The 21833-nt window shown below is 31.9% G+C and overlaps 1 protein-coding gene and 1 long non-coding RNA gene across 4 annotated transcripts in view; one reads left to right on the top strand and one right to left on the bottom strand.

Annotated features, from left to right (window-relative positions):
- The window catches only part of LOC117165773 (uncharacterized), a 34188-nt gene that overhangs the window by 6852 nt on the left and 5503 nt on the right, over nt 1–21833 (bottom strand). For both annotated transcript variants that reach the window (XM_033349140.2, XM_033349141.2), the window contains exon 2: nt 521–727. In XM_033349140.2, the coding sequence (XP_033205031.1) occupies nt 521–727 (207 nt within the window). The remainder of the gene's footprint in view (nt 1–520; nt 728–21833) is intronic.
- The window catches only part of LOC117165774 (uncharacterized), a 28445-nt gene continuing 11338 nt past the window's right edge, over nt 4727–21833 (top strand). Inside the window, exons 1-2 of one of the 2 annotated variants that reach the window (XR_013058048.1) lie at nt 4727–4977; nt 18974–19157. This is a non-coding gene — a long non-coding RNA (uncharacterized LOC117165774). The remainder of the gene's footprint in view (nt 4978–18973; nt 19158–21833) is intronic. The other variant, XR_013058047.1, reaches the window with a different exon arrangement.

The raw sequence follows: 21833 nt of genomic DNA, 5'->3' as shown, positions 1-21833 counted from the left end.
ATCGTGCTTTATATATACTGCAAGAAACAAGAATATGCTTCTAATTTAATTTACAATTTATAATTTTCTGTAATACTACACGATCTGATATTTATACTTTTCAATTATTATTTTATATCCTTATTCTCGTACTATATCTATTGCTTTGCGAATTTATAATAGTTCTCGATTTTCAATTTTTCCATTAAAAGTGAAAGATTGTAACTGGTCATAATTTTTTCCTCGTAAGTAAAAGAAATTCATTTTAATGTACATTAATCAACACGTAAGCAATCGAGTATTATTAATTGTTTTTCTGTCAGAATCAAATAAAAATTTAGCTTATACTAAACACAGTATAGAAAATAATAGTATAAGAGATGTATAGATTCCTCTATTAGAATTAATTGTATCCACGATATTCTCGAATTAAATGTTTCGTCACTTGTATCGCGTTTCTACTATTTAAACCAATAGAAGAAATCATTTTCGCCCTTCTGACTTTCTCAATTAAGATTCGTAAAGATGAATCACTACTTACCGAGAGACGGGTCTTTTCCTTTATTCCTTTCTTCTTTCTCGTTCGATTCAGACTCGAACTCGATCACATAGAGCGTTTGCCCATCGTCACCATCATCGTTTCTCAAATCGACCGGCTGTTGGTGGTTGTTATTAACTTTATGAATCACCTCGTTGGTCTCCAATCGTGACTGAACGCTAGTGACATCGTAACTCGGCGCTCCGTGAACTGCAATAAGACAATACGTATATGAATTTAACAGAAGTACAATGTAGAAGCGACAGAGGTTAACAATTGGAAAATTAAAATTAACTGTTGAAACTGTCGCGAACGCCTTCGTAATATATAACTCGAAACAATTGAGGATTGTACCGAATAACTGGGAATTGAGGCTGTACTCAAGGATCTATTTAACTAAATTTTGATCAATCTTAATTTAGCTTCATTGGGAAGTTCAGAGAAATACTCGTCTGAAAAGTTTGAAATTTTTACTTGATTGTACCACTACAGATAGAAATTTTATTATTGTAGATACTTGGAATTAAAATTTTATTTAATGATATAAAATAATTAAAAATCTATTGTGTGAATGAAAATAGATTTAAGATTATTTAAATTTAAATAGAGAAATATTGTTAATAGAATAAGTAGAAAAATTCGTGCAGTGTAATATTTCTAAGACATTAAATCGTAAGATATGGTTTTCAATGGAATATGTTAATATTAATATTAATAGTAAATAAAGACTCAGATATATACCTGAAATATTAAAAATTCTTAATAAATATAAATTGAAGTTTTCAGTTTAATATTCATACAGATATTCAACTTTTTCACTCTAACCACAAACTCGGTATTATTTCTTACAAATTTCTAGAAATTTGTATTTCTGTAGGAATTCGAAGTCTCTATACTTCCTTAATACTGATATAATTGATTAACTTTCAGAATGCGGAAGATTATGTAAATTTCCTATTTTACAATTTCTATTTTTCAATACACACATGCATATCTTATATACAACATACACACGATATATTAACGTAAAAGAAAATTACATAACGTCACGAACCGAAGAACCAAGGTACTTCAAATAATCAAATCATATTACTCTAACGATAAAGAAAGAAAAAGGAAGGAAAACTTACGAGATAAAAAAGAATTAGCTATTGATTGGCTACTAACGAATGACAACGAGTATTTCACGTGTCACACGTTGTTAATGGGGGGGCAATATATCGTTCAAGACGTGAATGTTGCCTCAACGGCGCCAGATTTGTCCCAATTCACTGACAAACACGTTTCCTCTATCTTGTCATCTGCAAATATCTTCTAAGATTTTGGGATCAACTACGATTTAAGATCACGGATTCACGTGAACGAAATTTTCGAGTGTTCAAAACGTTTTTACGTTACATTGTTACAGTTTTACATTTTATGCTTGTCTTCTTTCTCTCTTTTTTTGCAGCAACAGCGTGTCGTTGAAATGGTTTAGTACTTGGTCGAATTTAATTGTAAGGTTCGATAAAGCGATGATTAATTTTTGGCAGATTTCATCGGTTTCTTCATATTTCTTTTCGATTTTTAATGGACAGGAAAAGCATATTAAGAATACGTTATTTTTATGCTCTATGTAATTGTTAAGAACGGTATTAATCATTCTTATCGTGAAAAGAAATATGATTATCTGTACGTGCTCAAGAAGAAATAAAAATTTTGCGCATATGCTGCTTCCAATGCACGTTTCTTATGATAATCTTATCTATATATAACATTGAAATTAAGGAAAAAGGGACATTTCAAATTCGTACATTAAATAGGAATTTTATTCAGTATAGTTTATTTCGATGGATTTATTTAAGATTAGGAGTGAATGAGGAACGATGTTTAATTTGCGATTAAAGTATAATATAATTATAATTAAAAGTATTAGGTTGTCTCAAAAGTTTCTTTCGTTTCATAAGGAAATAATAAACGCACAACATTTTTTTGTTTTATATTATTTTATTGAATTATGTGTGATCCATTTCCATTTTGTTCTATTATTTCCTTATAAAACGAAAGAAACTTTTACGACAATCTAACACATATGATAGACGTGAAAGACATTCGTACATTCTTTAAGATAGATCGACTTTTCAAAAATTGGGCCAGATTTGAGCTTTTTCTGAGAAGTTAGAAGAATTAGTCTACTAGACGACGTGGAAAAAGTTCTTGAGGAGGTTGCAGTCGATCGGACTCGCGAAGAAAATAGTAAAAGTAACTTTTTACAAATTTTTCATTTGAGCCTATAGTGAAAATTTCAAAAGTAGATTTTCCAGATTTTATGTTATATACATGCTGAACATTTTGTTGAAATTCCGTTTGAAAGAATGTGCGAATGCTTTTACACCCACAGTGTATCAATTAACGCGATCGGTTACAACACTTGGTATCGCAACTCACTTACGTTTCTCTCGCTGAGCAACCGTTAAACTCCGCGCACGACTTTCGACTTTCTTCAGCAATTCGACTCTTGATTTTTTAGTTTATTTTATTTTCGATTCGACTCTACCGATTAGCCTGGTCGTGGTCGCGGTCGTCCAGTCGCGGTTGCCTGGTCGCGTATCGTCGCGATGCGCGTATGATAGATACTGAATATATGAACATGTATAAACATATATGAACATACCAATGGAGGCGTTCACACAACGATTTTCCTGAAACGCCCTTTCGTATGAAGGGAACAGACGAAACATTAAAACAAGTGGCGACATTCACACGGAAAGCAATTCACGATACATGTATCGCGATACGCGTATCTCCGTGTGAAAGCAGCCTAACGGTTTGGCAACGGTTCCGCAATGGTTTTCACCTTCGACTCGTTGACTGCTTCTTACACGCACAGCCACTCACAGATGCATCCGCTTTCTACATCTATACATATATCAAGATACATTTCACTGTGAAATCGTATGTTTTTCTTCTTTGTATGCTTTTTTAGCAATACATTACCGAACAAAATTTTTAATCAACATATTGCATTGTATGTAACGCATTAGTATGATTTTATATGTGCACAATCATATTTCTGTCTCAATAACAATCAATATTAATCTCGTCAATTTCGTTAATCTCGAATCAGATAGAAGGTCGTTCCAATCAAAAAAATGATTGATAAAATAAATTATCGTTTCTCTTAGTCTCAAATTACCACTTTTGTTTATCTTGTCACTAATGTTAAAAACAATTGCAATCGTTATTGATAAATCATTGTGGAAATAAAAAGGAGAGACTTGTCAAGTACCAATATTTTAAAATATATCGTTATGGATAGCATGTTTTTTGAAAAGACAAATATAGACTGAATATGAAAAAAAAGGAGATGAAATAAGAAGTTATATCCAATTACTTCCTACGTTCTTCGATGTGAATGAAATAAAGTCACGGCATCAGTTACGAAACCTAATTTCATTTAAAATGATGTCGCGAAATTATCAAGTGGCTTCTACGGTTGATCGCAAGAGTATCGTAGTTACGTCAAGTGTGCAGTACATCTTGCTCAAAGCAAAATATAAATTAATATTCTAAATTTAAATACATAAATCGCTAAATATGGAATCAGTGACATGAATGAATAATAAGATAATAATTTGAGAAATGAGAGCTATTAAGTATACACGTATACGAATCAGTAAGATAAAAATAATTTAAGAATTTAAAAATTGGCTATAAAATATTTAAAATATTACAAACAAAACCTTTTTTACTATTATTTCCAACCATTCTGTACACATAAGAAATGCCACGATTTTTATTCAATTTCCTTATAATTTTTTTAAGATATCGACGAGAAAGAAGATTTTACGTTTTTCCAAAGAGTGATTTTACCCTATAAAGTCACACTATAGCACGATCTATTCTACTTGGGCAGATACTTTCATAGTTCTTTAAATTCTCGTATTCAAACATATAATACCAAAACAAATAATTTTGTGATCAACGTGTATGATACTGTCCATTAGCAATTTTCTTTTCAATATACTCGAGAAGGATCGAAGTGTCACGAGAAATAGGGAAAGGAAAAAACGTTTCGTTCTGTAAACACAGATGAAAAATTTACGTCTACCCTGACACGATTATTTCCTATTAATTACTACGTTGTACATAAATGTAGTACTATTAGATGATTCAATCTTACGTAGTTAACGATCACCTGATGGAAACGGCTCGAATGATATTCACTTTGAGATTATAGTAGAATGTATATATTGATTGTGAGTGGTACGAGTTCTAAGTACGATATTCTCGTACTCTCGTATTCTCGTGACTCTGATTCTCACGAGTACGCAGTTAAAACGTAAAACAGTGAAATTGTGTTCCCGAGACGATTCCTTGATCAGTCTTTAATGGATTGACATACCACAGATATCTTATAAGATATGTGTAGCTGATTGTCTCATTTTTCCTTAGAAGTACCATACATATTCCTTTATTTGGTAAGTTCATTTACTGGCGGTATTATTCGATATTAAATTTAACTAATTACTGCATGTATTTTCTTGCTCTATGAACTCATTTTCTTATACAAAATTCCATGTCCAAATATGTTTGAGCGATGGTGTATAAATTTTTAAAATACAAATTTAATATATTGCAAGTGAAAATGATCTATTGGTAGCGTCTGGTTACTAAAAACTGAATTCACTTGATTTTCTTTCTTTTTCGTGACTCAGATCACAATAACGTAATAACATGTCCGTGTCTCTGTTTTACCACCCACGTATACACGTTCGACACGAAAATACACAATAAAAAGGTAATGTAATTGGACAATAAAAACAAGATTCGCTTCATTTTTCTCTTTTTTCGCGATTCACATTCTAATAATACTAACAATATATTTGTGTCTTTATTTTGCCATCGCGCAACACAAATTTAATATATGTATCGTAAGTTAAATAGTAAGTAAAAGTATCCAATAGCAAGCACAATTCCTGGCTAATAAAAATATGATCCGTTTTTTTTTCTTTTACTTCTATCCTTTTCTTTTTCATGACGAACAAAGTTGAAGCTTATGTAACTTTCATTGTGCCAACGTCGATATACCAGCGCAGAACAGGTCGGCACCAGGATTTTCCATATTCAGGTTGTTTCATTTCCTTCGAAGGAAAAAGGCGTACGTGATCCACGAAACGTTCACGTTTTACGTGGAACCGCTTATACAGGCCTTTTTCCCCACTTAACGCGAGGCGATTCACCACGGTTTTACGTACATTCCGTGTACGATGCAGTCTTAATCATCGGCGACCTTCGGGAATACGATTACAGGAGATGGCCTGACGAGAAATTGGCGAGGACTTGCATCGTCTCCAATATGCCGTCAGGCAAATTGAACAGCTTGGATAAGATTTTGCCTCTTCTTGAATCTTTCGATTCTTCTTTTTTAGCTTTACCTTTTTCCTTGTCTTGTCTTTCTCTTTTGCCATTATTAATGAAGTTTTTAGCTTTCTAGATATAGATTGTTTTTTATGTCACATATAGGGATTCTTCTCTTCATTTCATTTTTCTCTTTTGCAACAATTATTACTCGGGTCTTTGATTTTTTAGACATAGACAGTTCTATGCGACACGTATTAATATCGACGAAACGTTTAAAATTGGCAACGCATGCTGTGAGCTAAATACGATTTTGGTCATCTTCTAAGGATCGTGGACAATTAACAAAGAAAGACCTTTGGAAACAGATCTCCGATCGTTTCAACTACATATATTTTAGAAACATTCTACGTTTCTCATCTCGAAGCAAACTCTCTTAATGTTATATCAAATTATTGTACAATTACCATGTACCATGCTTTTATAAATCAAGAAAAAGAAGTTATTTCTTGACAAAATTGTCTAACAAGCTCATATAAATGAATACCTATCGTGTTCTCTTCTTTGATCATTCAGGAAATTTACACTATCACGCTGTGTATACTGACGTCCCAGAATTCTGATGGATATGAATAATTAGGTATGAATCATTCAGTTGCAAAAAAGAGGTGGAATTTTTCGGACAGTTTTACGATTGAGATCACCGAAATGAGATATAGCTAGTGGGAAAAACAGTGGTGACATGGCAATCCAGATGGTTCGCGGTTTACCTTGCGCGCACAATTTAGATAATTGACTCTTACTTGTTGCTGCTTATTCTGCTTGGATAATTGCAAATGTAATTAATACAATAATCGTGTTAAACCATTGAACGCGCTGTTACGCGCCAATTTGCCTCTCGTCGGCACCCGTGTTAGTCACAAATGAGTTTTAAATTCCAGATAGAAGAGGTAGACTCGATTCGAATTCTCTTGAACGCTTTAATAGAACAATTACGAATATGTAGGTGTATACAGAGACGCAAAAAAGATAGTTTAAGACGCAAAAAAAAAATTATGTAATTTCGCAAAATAACATTGTAATTTACTAGAACAATTAAATAGATATAATAGATATTTTCCAGTATAGATAATTGTTTAACTCAAAAATCAAGTAATATTTTAAACAACTTTTATCAACAATTTTCTCTAGTTTTATGAAAATATTTCTATTTCTATTTCTACTCTTGTTGGTGAACGACGGAACTGTCTTACGATCGAAAAATAATAAGACACGTTTTGTTCATCGATTTTTTTCTATTTCTCTTATCTGGTATTTACGCCAAACTGTATATCACTAAGAATGTATTCGAGGAAGAATGCAACGGGAAAACAAGAGGCTTATTGTAAATTATAATACATAATTTAAAAGTGGGGAGTCGCGGGAAAAATACAGTAACGATAAACACAAATTATACGCGTTTGTTCGCACAATACTAACAAATGATTCATTGTGCGATATTGTGTTTTTTTTAGTACACCATACAATGCATATTTCTTAATTAAAACTGAAGTCTAAAATGTGCGCCCTGTATTATAGGCCAGTGAATTGTTCTGTCTACTTAAGTATACTATATTTTTAAGACACTTTTGAAGCACATATATTAAATTTTATCGTTTCGTTGGCTCCAATCAGCTCTTCCTTTATGAGTAAAGAAAAGTTTTTCAGAAAACCCTACATATATCTAATGCCATTTTTCTATCACTTCTAAAACGAACGCCGACCTACTTCGTAATGCGTTTGTTTCATAGTTGTTAAGAAATAGGGTGGCTCGCGTTCCTGTCCTATCTCGGTACTCGGTTCTATCTCGTTGATAAACTTTTTACCGAAAAGTTGCTGGCGAACTTCGCTATGAAAGTGTGCTTAAAGTCTCCTCGTTCCGGCGTGCTCATGAAATAGGTTCATGCCGCTACAAGCTTGTTCTGTTATACTAGAAACTTTTTTCCAATTACTATGAGGAAATGTTAAGTACCTAGCATCACCTATAGACTGATCAAAATTATAAGGGGAAAAAAAAGAAATAATTAGGAAGAGATCATGATAATTCTTTGTAGAGGAAGTAATTTTTAACCCCTTAACGCTGTGTAATTAGTCCCTCTAATTATTCTTGAGAAGCATCGAATGTCAAAGAAAATAAAGTTTCTTCGATCTCCATATCTCTCTCGTATTTTTTAATATCATCAACATACATATTGTTAATGCTCAAAGCATCAAAACGACGAAAAAAATTCATTGACATTCGATATCCGTTATATTGAATTTTGTTGATATCGAACAATATTGTGTTATAAATTGTTTAACTTGTCTCAAGACGTAACCATCTTTGCATAAATTAAGAACAACTATAGTTATCGATTTAGAAACATTCGCATAGCTATGAAAACAATGAAAAGTTTAGCAAATCTATCCCGATTAGTACGTTACATACAAAAAGTAATAAAACTTTGTATTTTTTATAAGAATCACAGCATAATCTAACATAATGTATAACTTTCAGTAATATCATTCATAAATAAATGATCGATAGATACCAATATTTATGAAACTTATGAATAATAATTTGTAATTGTCAATTCATAAATAGAAATATTCATTAAACTTGAGAACAATTTGCGAATAATTCTAATTCTCGCAACCAACACTATTCCATAATAGGTGCTTACAGAAGGTTAGAATAAATTTGATTCCTAATTATGTTGTTCAACATTAATCGATTCTTATTAATGATACAGTTAATTATCTGAATGCAGATGAATTTAACAATAAATGTATATCCACTAGTGCTTCTTTGTAGTGATGTAAGTACGTAGCGCGACTATAAAAGTTGCGCAACGTGTTGTTGACTGTTCGTGGAGTCCTCGTTGACTTCTCTTGGTAAAGCTGTTGTTCTCCATTGTATTGCACTATTCCTAGACGGTTCGCGAATCGGTCATATGTCTTACATGCCCGTGTACGCGCGGTTAATCATCCAGACTGCGGTTTACTACGCATGATCGCGTCATCTGATAAAATTTCATTCGCCTAGCGACAAATAGTAGTCACGTTTGAGAATCTCGAGGCTTTCTTGGTCACACTTCTTATACCTACTTCCTCGTTCTTTTTCTTTTCTTCTCTTTTGGAAGAAATGAGAAACTTTGCATAAAAAATTGCATCTTTATCGCGATACTTGCTTCCTTTCTATTAACTGCCAGATTTATTGCAAAAATAGAATAAAACGATGAGCGTAGTATTGTTATAAAAATTACAATAAAAGAAGAAGAAATAAGAATAAGTTAAACAGATAGAAAGAAAAAATATTATATATATATTATTACGTATAATAATAATAATAATATACTAATTTATTGTTGTGATATCTATTAGAAGATTTATTGCAATGTCTATTAAAATGATTAAAGTAGTATTATTATAGAATTAGTGCAATCTTATTACAGTATTAGAGCGATTTTGTATCCGTAGTTTTATCATAAGAGGTACTTACTTATGTGTGGTATGCCGAGGTGACTATTATTTTGCTGATGCAATTTTATAGATAGTCTTGATGAAATTATAATAGCTTTTTACTAGAATATACATCGTTTCCGATAATCATCTTTTTTACGATTTACTACGATATCAATAGAAATAGTTGCCACATAAAAGATAACGAAGAGAGAGAGGAAAAGAGAAAGCTTTCCATACGCAGTTTGCTAATGTACTTATCCAAATAAAACCATGTAGACATAGAGACATTGGAAATTTCTTTTTACGTGTTATTTATATAATTTGTCCCCGTATTTAAAAGATAGGAATTTAATGAATAGCAAAATAGAGATTTTACTTGGCAGAGGTAAAATCGATTAACTTAAATTAATTATTAGAAAGGAAATACCTAAGAAAAACTACGAAGCATAGATATAGAGAGAATAGAGAAAAATGGTGTATTATCTAAAAATAAAATAGTGTAAAAATAAAAATAGTGTATTAAATTGTTGCTTTGCATTGTACGATGATATTCTATTGCAGTAACATATTATGTATAATACGGTATTTATCGAAACAGCTATTATTATATTACTGATATAATGCTAATAATGTATATATATACTCGTTACATCCTTATCGCTTTTCATACTATCGTCGAATTCATCGAATTTGAAGATATAAGAAGCAATAACCAGCCAAGTGTTCATTGAAAAACAATTAAATCGATACAGTAAACGAGTGGGGGAAATTTTTCAATTTTTCAATCTACCCGATAACACTCTTCAAGAAGCCTTATAACTTTCATGAAAGTTGATTCTCTTTTTACTTTAGTATTCTTAGATCGGTGAATAATCGAATTAAAACGCGAAATATAATTTGAAATCATGATTAACGATTCAATATTATCGCGTCGATCGTTTATCGCCAAGATTAAAATATGTTTTCGAGAGATAAAATGCAGAGCCAAAGAATCTTGCGTTATCGATTCCGACGAGGGATCAGATTTTGATGGCGAAATTATTTTTGGACACTGAGAAAATCGCTCGCTCTGTATTCTTACGTAAAATCTAAGCAATTTCTACAACCAGACTTTTGGCAGATAGCCAAAAATCTATAGAAACGCGTCTAGTGAACGTAAAAAATCCGATTAAAATCTTTTCGATGCGTTTGATGAATAGAGAGTACGTTCGTACTAATCAGATAAAATATACACGTGCAGTTAAGGCAATTACGATGCTTGCCTACGTTGTATCGCGTAAAAGAGCATAGTCACGCATTTGATATTTATAATAATCGTTCACGTAATATGCATTTGATAACGCACTGCATCGGTAACTGCACAGTCTTCTTCATAATATCGCGATTCTTTCTTTCGTTGCTGATTCTTACAGTATATTTCGAATTCATTGATCTAGACGATACTGATTATCTTTTCTTTAAATGATACTGATTATTGATAATTTATATCAAAATCCAAGGTAGTCGAATAAAAAGAAAAACAAAAAGAAATTTTTCTAACAAAAGACCAGCTTGATTTAATCGGATATTTTATTCAAATTTGTAGAATTTTCACACATGTTCCCACAGAAAGATAAATACTCAATTAAGGAGAACGTTTAGGAAAATGGCAATCATTTTCAAGTTCGAAGAAACATACTTCTTTTGAAGTTTTAGCTTCTTAGCGTTGAGAGTGTTTCGATTTATTTGAAAGATCTTTCCATGGGTATATTTGACAAATATGGATCAGTGTAACATGCACTATCTCGATCTCGTTCACGCGGCCGACTTTGAAACAAACGCCGAAGGGTCGTCCCTTAAAGCCACAGCATCCGGCGAAAGTCTAGTGTAGGCTCTTGTATCCGTTCACGTGCACGCGAACAATGGCTGTACACTTCAGGCCAGATAACAATACTTCCGATAATAATACACGACAAACGTGAAAGTTGGTCGGTGGCCAAGTTCCACCGGCTGGACTCGGCCTCAAAAACAAAAGAGTACGTTCGAAGGTCTTCCTCTCGAACAGAGATTCAAGATAATTGTAGAGTTTTTTGAACAAGACATCTAACGAATCCTTTATTCCATCCAATCAGGTTTCATGATTTTATCGATAAATACTTCGCAGTGGATAATATTTATCATACGAAAATATTGGAATTACCCATGTGTAATAAAATTTCTTCATATCTTACTATTATTCGTATATCTTTAAAATATATTCTACTATTAAAAATGTTTTCATATTTTGCTATTAAATTTTGAAAATCTAAAATTGTGGAATAAGAAATTTCATCTCTATGAAATGGACGCGTAATCAAGTTTTTTTAATACCATACTATTAGGCTTTGAAAACGTACAATTTTTCTAAACGTAGCATTTTGTCTGTAAGAGAAAATAGAGGGAATTTATTAACCCAAAATTAAATAAAATTAATCTAAATTCAAGTAATCTAAAATTAATTAATTCAACTTACGATATTACACGAAATATAAGAATATCAAGTGCGAATTTATTTATGCTAACCAATTCAGATTTGTTCTCTACGAATTCTCACTTTATCCCATACTATTTCGCAGTCTATCCTTCGTGTAAGTACATCCGGAACTTCATGGTCAGATGCAGTAACGAGACGGTGTCTGCGCATCTTTCCATAAAAAGCACCGTCTGTTACATCGAGCGATTTTATTTCAAACGATTCTCTTAATATTCAAGGGATGTTCAGACTTGTAAATGCAAAAAGCACAAAGACATTTATTTATTCAACGAACGAACGACTTTGTATTCACGCGTGTAATTTTTACACAAACGAGGACGGTTGTTCGACGTCACAAATATAACGACGACCCACGAGCTATAACGGTTTCCTGGGCCTGTTACACGCTTGTACACGCGCAGAATAGACGCGTTAACATTTATAAATCCGCCATAGAAAGTTTCTGGCTAGGTCACTGAACCGGTCGACCAGAAATTTAGCGAGATTAGGGTAATTCACGATGGTCCGGCCTCGAACTAGGACACACCAATTAGATCTCATGATTTAGAGGTATAGATAATCTTGGTTCCAAGGTGTAATATAATTCTAGAAAGATATTAGTGCATATAGTATAAGATATTTATATAGTAATAGTAAATGATTAGAAACTAATGAGTAATCATTGATAATGAATGTACGGAAGCAGATATCCTTAGTTCAAAAGTACGTCTTTAAGACATTGATCTATGGTATAATAAATAAATATTTATACAATTAATGATAGTAAATTATAAAGTAATAGTAATAGTAATAGCAGTACATAGTAACAGTACTATGTAATTGTATTTGCTTATTCTGTTGAACTTTCATCCATTACAATCATAAAGTTAAATAAACATTTGTCGATAATTATATTAATTCCTATTTTACATCATGTTTACTGACATTATTTATGTGCATTATCGAGTATAAATAGGTAATTAATAATAAGTGTGACAGTAAGGTAAACTTGATGTAATTTTATAAAACCGTAGGTCTTTAAACGAACGGTTTATCTGTGTAATGACAGTAAATTATGAAATATAAAAAATATCCATCTGGTTTTTTTTCAAAGAAATAAAACGAAAACATTTATTTATGATTATTACTCATAAAGTTGTTATAGTGATTTGCATTTCTCAAGTTTATTGCATGATATCTTTTTGTAAATAATCTGTTTTCTTTAGCATTCAAAATTCGTAAGCCGATCCAATCTAAATATGCTTATTAAGTTTCTTTGGATTAAAGAAGAATTGAGAATGCTGCTCATCGTTGTTTTTATAATGTTTTTATTCCTACTCAAAACAGCAGTTTCTTCTATTTCTTTTATTTTTTGAAATATTCGCGGTAGTTATGAAATGATTTCTTGCATTTTTTGGAATAATTCTGCAATAAGATATGATTGATGAAACAAGTTATATTTCATTCTTGTTTATTGTTATTCATGAAAGGAGAAGAGAAGAGGAGAAAACCCTAGCAACGTAGAACAGCAACGGACAAACGTCATCGCTATTTCAAAATTTCAAAACTACAGAAGAATTTTATATCAGGCCAGTTCAAGGGAATAATAAAAAATAGAACTCGAAGTTCTCTCCTCCGACTTTTTATTTTTATTAAAAAAAATTTCAAATATTCAGTAAAAACATTGATAGTTTAGAATTGAAATTATTATGAGCTTATTTACAGAGGATTGACAATAAATTACATTACTTTGCAATATAAAAGTCTATACTGTGTGTTCAATATGAAACGTACAATAAGCGAAAACCTAAAAGACAATAGATCTATTCGTACGTGATTTTTTTTTTTGCACGACGAATATTTAACATCCAGACAGTATATCCTTTGCCAATCTGAACGAGCCTAATATCTTGCTAATTACAGTCTTCCCGTATCCCAAAATGCATAACTTGATGAATACAGAAATATTTAATCCTTGATTGTTTATTTAGGCTCTCGAAACGACGTGGCAAATTCATATTATATTCAATTATAAAGTTTGCGATGAAGTCCTTCAATTTCGTCACTTTATCTCTCCATTTCAATTAAATATTGAAATGAAAGTTGTTAAGTACATATTTGAGAATTTAAAAATGGAAAGAAAAGATTAAGCGAAAAATTAAATTAGACTATAATTATCTCATAAACAGTGCAAATATGTATGTTTCTTCGTTCGGAAAGATCGAGATAGAGAAACTTTTCTGCATATTAACAGTCGTCGATATTTTTCGTCTATTTTCTGCGATTTACACGTATCTTCCGATTCTTCTTTAAGTAACAAATTTTCTGATTTTATTCTTAATTTTCTATAATCACGTTATTCATAGGATGACGCCACGCTACAAAGTTCACGAGATTCTATCCTTGGAAGATATTTCTAAGAAAGGTATATTCATCGTTGTAAAAAAGACCCACATTATGTAATAGAAGAACCATACAATGTCATTATCATTCTTACACAATGACGAGTAAAAAACATCGTGACACGAAGAATATTCATACAACATAATAGTGCAATAACGTAATAATAAATAAATTAGCATAATAATATTTCAAAAATATAGACGTACTTCTCGTATTAATTAACTACGTTCTCTTTATCAATTTAGAAGTATCTGTACTACCTGACCAATAGCTTAAAGAACAATCTAACAATCTACGGATAAAGTATTTTTCAAGCAATAAAATTGCTATAAATAAGTTTTCCAATAAATGTATAACGAGTGGATGTCCTGATATTTAAGGCTGACAATGTACAATAGAAGTTGCAACGAATGAGATTCTAAAACCAATTACGTTTTATAGTACCTCGCTGTACAGGGATAAAAAAAAAATCCTAACAAAGAACGTCGTCCATCCCATCTTAGTATGCCAAGAGTTAATGGGAATCGAGTAATTTACAGCACAAAAACGAGATCGGTTAACGAAGTCTCCTATTAAGAAGATTCTAACTGCCTGTAAGAGGTTCTAACCTTCTTCTAATTCGAAGGTTATCTTCGAAAAATCTGCTGATCTTGGGTCGCGATAACGAGCTACGACTTGCTGGAAGTGTCTTCGATTTTAGACCAGCAAAAACAACGCCGATAATGAACGCCTTTAATCGGCACAATGCGCTGTTCGATTTTTCAGTTCGACTCTGTTCTTAGCCCAGTTTCGTTTCTCGTCCATTAACGCACACGAAACAAAACGATTCCGTGCTTTTGAATATTTAATGATACATGCATGATGAAAAAGTGTTTTATCTTGAACGATGTTGTATCTTAGATTGTTTAACGTGAAGACTTACTAGAGAAAATTTGCCTTTTAATTCATTCGAAATACTTGTTAATATTTTAACAATTATTAAATTTGATTATATCATTAAAATTCCACGGATTAAGAATTTTAATATGATTCTAAAATCGAACAAAATTACAGTAAGACATTTGGTTGTAAAGGAATAACCACTGTAGCAAAGAAATAACCATTATTCCTTTGGAACTTTAATCTTGCTTTCAACTTATCTTGTTTGAATTACAAATTGAGAAAAATATATTTCTTTAATTAATAGGAACTTCTTGCTTAATATTTCTTGTAACGTTGCCATCCACCATGACGTCGTACAACGTTTCAATAGTAAGCATAGAATTATTTGAATTTTTATAAAAGAGCTTCAAAGGTGATTACACGAGATTTTAATTACAAATTGAAAAAAATAAAAGCTGCTCGGATAATGCAAACAGTTATTCTTGGTTAATATTCAAATTTTTCGGAACGTGTTGCGCTTTAACGCAGCAGAAGGTCATAAAACATTTCAACAACACGCGTAAAACTGATTACGTTCTTCTAAAATAGCATGTAAACAGCTGTTACATATATAAATTTTTTGATATTTTTCAAACAAGACAAAGAAAGGAGAAGACAAAGTATTATGCAAAGGACTATTCTGAGAAAGACTAATCGCGGGAGAACCGAATTACCGATTAGTGCCAATCTTTTTAATGAATTCCTGGTAAACAGCAAGTGTTTAAAAGTTGTTTAAAGCGTAAATATTTCGAGATGGGAGCTTCGTTGAATATGCGACATAGAAAACAAATCACAATGCCGACGACTATTTATTCTTGTTGATTTCCATCGATATCGAGGAAAACATCTATAGGTGACATCTTGAAGAGAATCACTCATTAATTAGTATTGTTAGTGGCATTATAAGCGCCAACAATGATAATACACTGAATAGAACAGTGTTTTCAAGAATATTAATACTTTTACAATTAGTCACTTTTTTAATTTTCCTAAAATTGTGAATTGTTTACCTAGGATACAAGGAAAATTAAAATTTGGTTATCGTAGTAATTAATCTTTTAATCCGGTAGTAAATTTTTCAGTAATTAATCTTCCAAGTGTTAAATATTCTGCGATTTGAATAAAAAAAAAATCAGGAGAGGCGTATTGCGTGCATTGAAATAAAAAACTTTATTTCCAGAATTTATGCAACGATGAAAATTCCAAGCTCTCCGTTTAGGGATTTATGATAAGGATTTATGACCCTTTTTATTATTATACGCTTTGTTGTTCTAAAAATGTAGGTCTATTGAGAAATTGATTGTTATATTATTAAAAATAATTGTAGGGAAATTATAAGTCAAGTTAAAGAATATACAATGGATAGGAAAATAATTAAAATAAATAGAAAAACAATTTGACTAGAAAATTGCAGAAGCAACAGACAGATGAGCGATCGTTCAATATTTTTTCATTTCTTATTTCACCAAGAACAAATTCTCATCGATTCTATTTCTATAAAAGAATCAATTGTAAACACAAAATAAACCAATCTTCATTTTTCCAATGCTCTACCCAATCAATTAAAAACGATTAAAAACGATCAAAAACATGTAAAGCCGATAGACAAGCCTGAGGAATTTTATTGTTTGTTAATTTATGATCATATATTATCATAAATTTCTAAGAGACAAAATTTCACATATAATTGCATGATAAATATCACTATCGTCCTTCATTTTTCTCAAACTACGTATAAATGAAGTTTCCACAAAATTCTGATTCTATTGATGATCAGAAAGTTAAGAGAAAGCAATGCTCGATTAAGTCTCAGAAAAGAGAAAGGTGATGTTTGTAAAAGTCAATGTCATGTTGCATCATCCCAAAGATCATTCGTCTCTAGATTTTTCGTCGATGACGTTCGTGATCGCCTTCTCTATAGCGTGGAATTGAGATTCATGGTCTAGAATAATCGGACAGAGTATTCCACACCGACTGATTAGTCGACGATTAATCGGATCTCTGATTAATTCGCGTTATCACTCGGTGAATCGAGACGTAACGACGGATGTACGTAGATCGTTCTCTTTGAGCCTAGTCGAACCTAGTCGTTCGATGTTCTATTGGAAGAAATTTGCTATAATTGTGAAATCGAAATATATGTTTTTTTGTTACTATATGTACGTATTGATGTATGCGTATCTAATCTACGATAATATTCTATATTTCCCTTAGTTGGAATATTTAGAAATGTTTGAGATTTTCATGGCCCAATATCACGACATGATTATTAAAATTGTTAATTTTTATCTGAATATGGGATTCAGAAAAATAAAAATATTCAATAAAATTCGAAGAAGAAGAAGTGTCAAGGAGAGATGTCAAGAAGCATCTTAGGTTTCTTAACCTGAAGTTTTACTTTCTGTATCCACTATTGTGGATCTCACGTTACAGTATATGGTTTGATGTTACGACTATGTCGAAATTGACTTGAATTCAGATATCACACCGCTATAAATTTTATCTGCTGTAACTGTTACAAATTCTAAAACTAAATTCTAAATTCTACGGCATAAGAGTTAATATTTTGAATTAAGAAAAATTTTGGTTATGAATAATGATTATAAATAATTAAAATCCTTTTGATTACCGGTAATCATTATCGATGACGGGAATTTTAGTTTGATTACGAATAATTATTATCGATAATGGAAATTTAATTTTGGTTACCGATAACCATTATCAACGGTAACCATATTTTCTGGTTACGTTCGACTATTGTTGATTGCTATTAACATAATTTATAATTAGTAGATACATAATTATTGATAACGTAGAAGAATTAATTATAAAACGTATATATTTATTAAGAAAAAAAAAACGGTATGAAAATATATGAAACAAAGAACAGGATAAAAGATATTGTATTACAATATTGTTACGAGAGGTAATAAAAATATCGTACTACAGTATCTTTTATCTTATTCTTTGTTTCATATATTTTCATATCGGTGTTTTGCTTAATAAAATAGATAAGTTTTATAACTAAATGTTTGTTCGCAATCAGAACAATTAAACATTAATATTCTTTAGTTTTTTCAGTTCTTTATATCAACTTTTGAGAAATTTCTTTGAGATTTATTGATAATTGGCTGCCATCTAAATAAAATTTAATTTTTATTAAATCACCTTTTCCTCAAAAATGTTTAAAATAACTGTTACCTTGTTCTGCTTGAATCAGATTAATGTATAAAACTTTTGCAAAATAATAAGCGTTTCATACAATAATATACAATTTTCAATGTTAATACATTATCAAGTGTACAATAAATGAACATCGATATACATATAGCAATGAACATACAAATAAGTATTTTGTCTACGTATGAAAAATTAATTTCTAAACGATAAAAATATCTTGATTAGCACTTCGATATATACAAAATAATAATAATTGAACTCATTCACAAAAAATAGTAACAAGGTGGCGAGTACAATCACGAGTCATGAAAAATAGAAGAAATTAATTAACACCATTAAGTCAATATACATATAGTAGTACTAAACTTATTCAGAAAAAATAGCAATAAAGTGGCAAGCAATTACGATTCCCAGTTTGCTATTACCTTGGTAAAAACAAACAAATCTTCACGCTCATTCTCTCTCCCCCTCGCTCTCTCTCTCTCTCTCTCTCCTTTCTCCCTTCATTCTGAATTTTAAACAAAGTTGCAAAAAAGGTTCAAAGGTGCCGAAATCACATCCCTCTCTTTGCTTATCCTTTCTCCACTCGTCACTCCTCGATGACTACGATATTTATTGTTTTTGCCCCCGATACATAGGCCAAGCTGGACCCGCCTTAGGCATGCAAGTGCGCACATGCAAGTCTTTTCTGCAGCTGCAGCAGTTCACCACAATATCCAATCGACGAGGCCTGCTGGCGGGTTTAAAAGGGCCACTGGCAAGCTGCCAATAGGGCTGACAGAAAACGACAGGCTCGTTAACGGATAACCGGCGACAATTAAGGTAAACGAATCGATCGGGCCAGGGTATTTAACTACCACTCGGCCCAACGTTGGTGCACGTGTAATTAACGTGTGTAAAATCAAATTCATTCCGCCTCTCGTCGTTTTGTCTCCCGTTTAATGTGTCTATCAACCTTTGCGTCACTGCATCCTTTGACCCTGTTCTGCTCACTCCTCAAGTTTATATTCCTTCAGATATCTTTTCCTTAAATTTTGTAATACTGTATTTCTGACGAATATGGAACAACGAGAAACGACAAAAAGATATACAATTTTCTATATTTTATTAATATCTGTTGGGGATATTCAATCTCGGCTCATATACGTTGGAGAACGACCTGGGCCAACCCTGTGGCGTTCGTGCGATCATTTGGGAATCTAATTGGTAATTATTATTGCGTTAATTGGTAACGATTGGTTTTTATTGGTATTTAATTTTTAGTAATTTGAGCAAACCAACAAAGATCGATACAAAATCAATCGAAATAATTGTCCTTTCTGAAACATGTTACGAGTTCATAGTGGACTAATGTTCGCAGCGATAAACTTTATTAATTATTCGTAATGAGGGTGATTTTAACACTCTTGAATATTTGAAAGCCTCTTTTTTACTCCAAATCTTAATTTTCTGCAACCCATAAATTACACTGTTTTTTGCCTTTCTCGTCTTTCTCTCAAGTTGTTTTCTTTTTTCCCTCTTTTTTAATTCGAATCGTTAATTTCCACTAACTCATAAATTGTACTTCTTCAGCTCTCCCACCTATTATCTGCTTTCTTTGCTCCTATTTTTTGGAGGTCTGTATGATCGTTCTCGTAGAAAAAGGAAATTAAGTGTGTAACGTGATTCGGGGTCAAACGTTGAACCCGTTGCCCCGTGACGACCAGACACGTGATTTTTAAAGCGCACAAGTTTCTGTCCACTGACGTTCCTTTTCACTTTCCGGCACACAAATTCCGCCGAAGTGTACTTTGATTCTGCTAGCTCTTGACACTTGTGTTTGCGCAGTGGGAACGTTCTTTGCTTGTCGAGTGTATTGTGAAGTGGATCGCGGAATAACGCGTGTGGTCGAGTATACTGCATACGCGAAAGCGATAAAACCTAATATTGTACTTTTGTTCCCTATTTTTCCATTATACACCTAGGATTTCTTTTTTATTGATTTAGTAACTGGCTTAGTAGTTTTCGAAAATAAAAACTCTCCGACCTGAAGACATCGAATTACTTCCTATTTAATGATAATGATTAATAAAATTTGCAACAATTTAATAAGTCTCTTAGAGGCACTCGAAAAATATACAACTAACGAAATAGAACAAGTAAAAACTAAAGATTTATATTGGACGAATCTGAAATTGTTAACGAAAAGACATTTTTTATAGAAAGCTAACGACGAATAAAAATTGTGTAGAAAATTTGGATAGATATCAGCAATTCGAATTGATTAGAATTAGTGAAATTTACAACAGCTTCTAATGTTAAAGAAAAATCGATACTAATAAAATGAAAAAGATAAAGGATAATGGTTTAAAGGTTTGAGATCGCCAATGGAGGAAATATTTTTATTTTAATGGTAAATTGATAAAAATCAAACAGAAAGTTAGGGAGAACATCTCGCATACGGATTTTTTCTTCGTTTCTCCGTAAAAACGTTCCGTTTATTTTCTTAAATTGCTGATCCTTCAGTGAAAAGTTTCGGAAGTATGTTAAAACACTCCTCGTATTTTAAGGAACGTCCGGATTTTGCGGTTAAAATTTATGATGCGCAAACTGCCTACTACGTAATTCGTAACATTTCTTCATTTTTCTCATTGTTTCCCAAAGCAACTTGGTCTTCCCAAAAAAAAGCAACAATTAGAGGAAGACATTTTTCTTACAGCAGTAACACAGACATTAAAAATGACATTAAAAAATAGAAGAAGACTCGTCAAGTCTTAAAACAATGGAAACTCGTAACTTTAGATTACGTGTATCGAAATTTTCACTTTTCGTTCCATTCTTTGTATTTTTCTGTAATACAATTGCAAGCCGCAATATGCTTTTAACTTACGCATTTTTCAATAGAAGCTCAAGAAACGCGTGATATTTCTTTTCATGGATTCGTACGCTTCTATTTTTCTGTTTGACTGACAGTTTACGGATCGTCTGTAAACCAACATCTTTATTCCTTCCTTCGAATATTGGAAGCCTAATAAATCTTTCTGTAGCCAATGTTTCTGAAGGGATAAATAATAATTTGAATTCTTATTTATTGTTCATTCTCCTATCTCCGTGTCCCAATTCTTTTAATATATCGATTTAAATTACCTTTACTTTAATGTTAATTTTCATTCTGACTACTCACATCGACAATCGAAAACTTCTGTTTATCGAAAGCTTGTATATCGAACATTTGTTATGAAAAATTCAAAGGTCATTGTATAAAAGAGTTATTACATCAAAGATTTCTGATTCACATGCATATGTCGAGAAGGGATTTATTCTTGACCATCGCTTTATCATGCGATCTAAAAACAAGTATGATCGATATGATTGGTTTCTTCGAACGTACCTGCGTGCAAGAAAAGCCAGGTTCTCAAGAAATCGAATCACGTGTTGTACTTGAAAGTAAATCCATCCAAATAGAGGAGAAATTCCGTGAAAAGAAATGTATTGTTTCAGCGAAATTATGCGTCTTCG

Source organism: Bombus vancouverensis, chromosome 3, assembly GCF_051014615.1.
Source record: "Bombus vancouverensis nearcticus chromosome 3, iyBomVanc1_principal, whole genome shotgun sequence".
NCBI classification, from domain to species: domain Eukaryota; kingdom Metazoa; phylum Arthropoda; class Insecta; order Hymenoptera; family Apidae; genus Bombus; species Bombus vancouverensis.
This window is presented reverse-complemented; position numbering and strand designations above follow the sequence as displayed.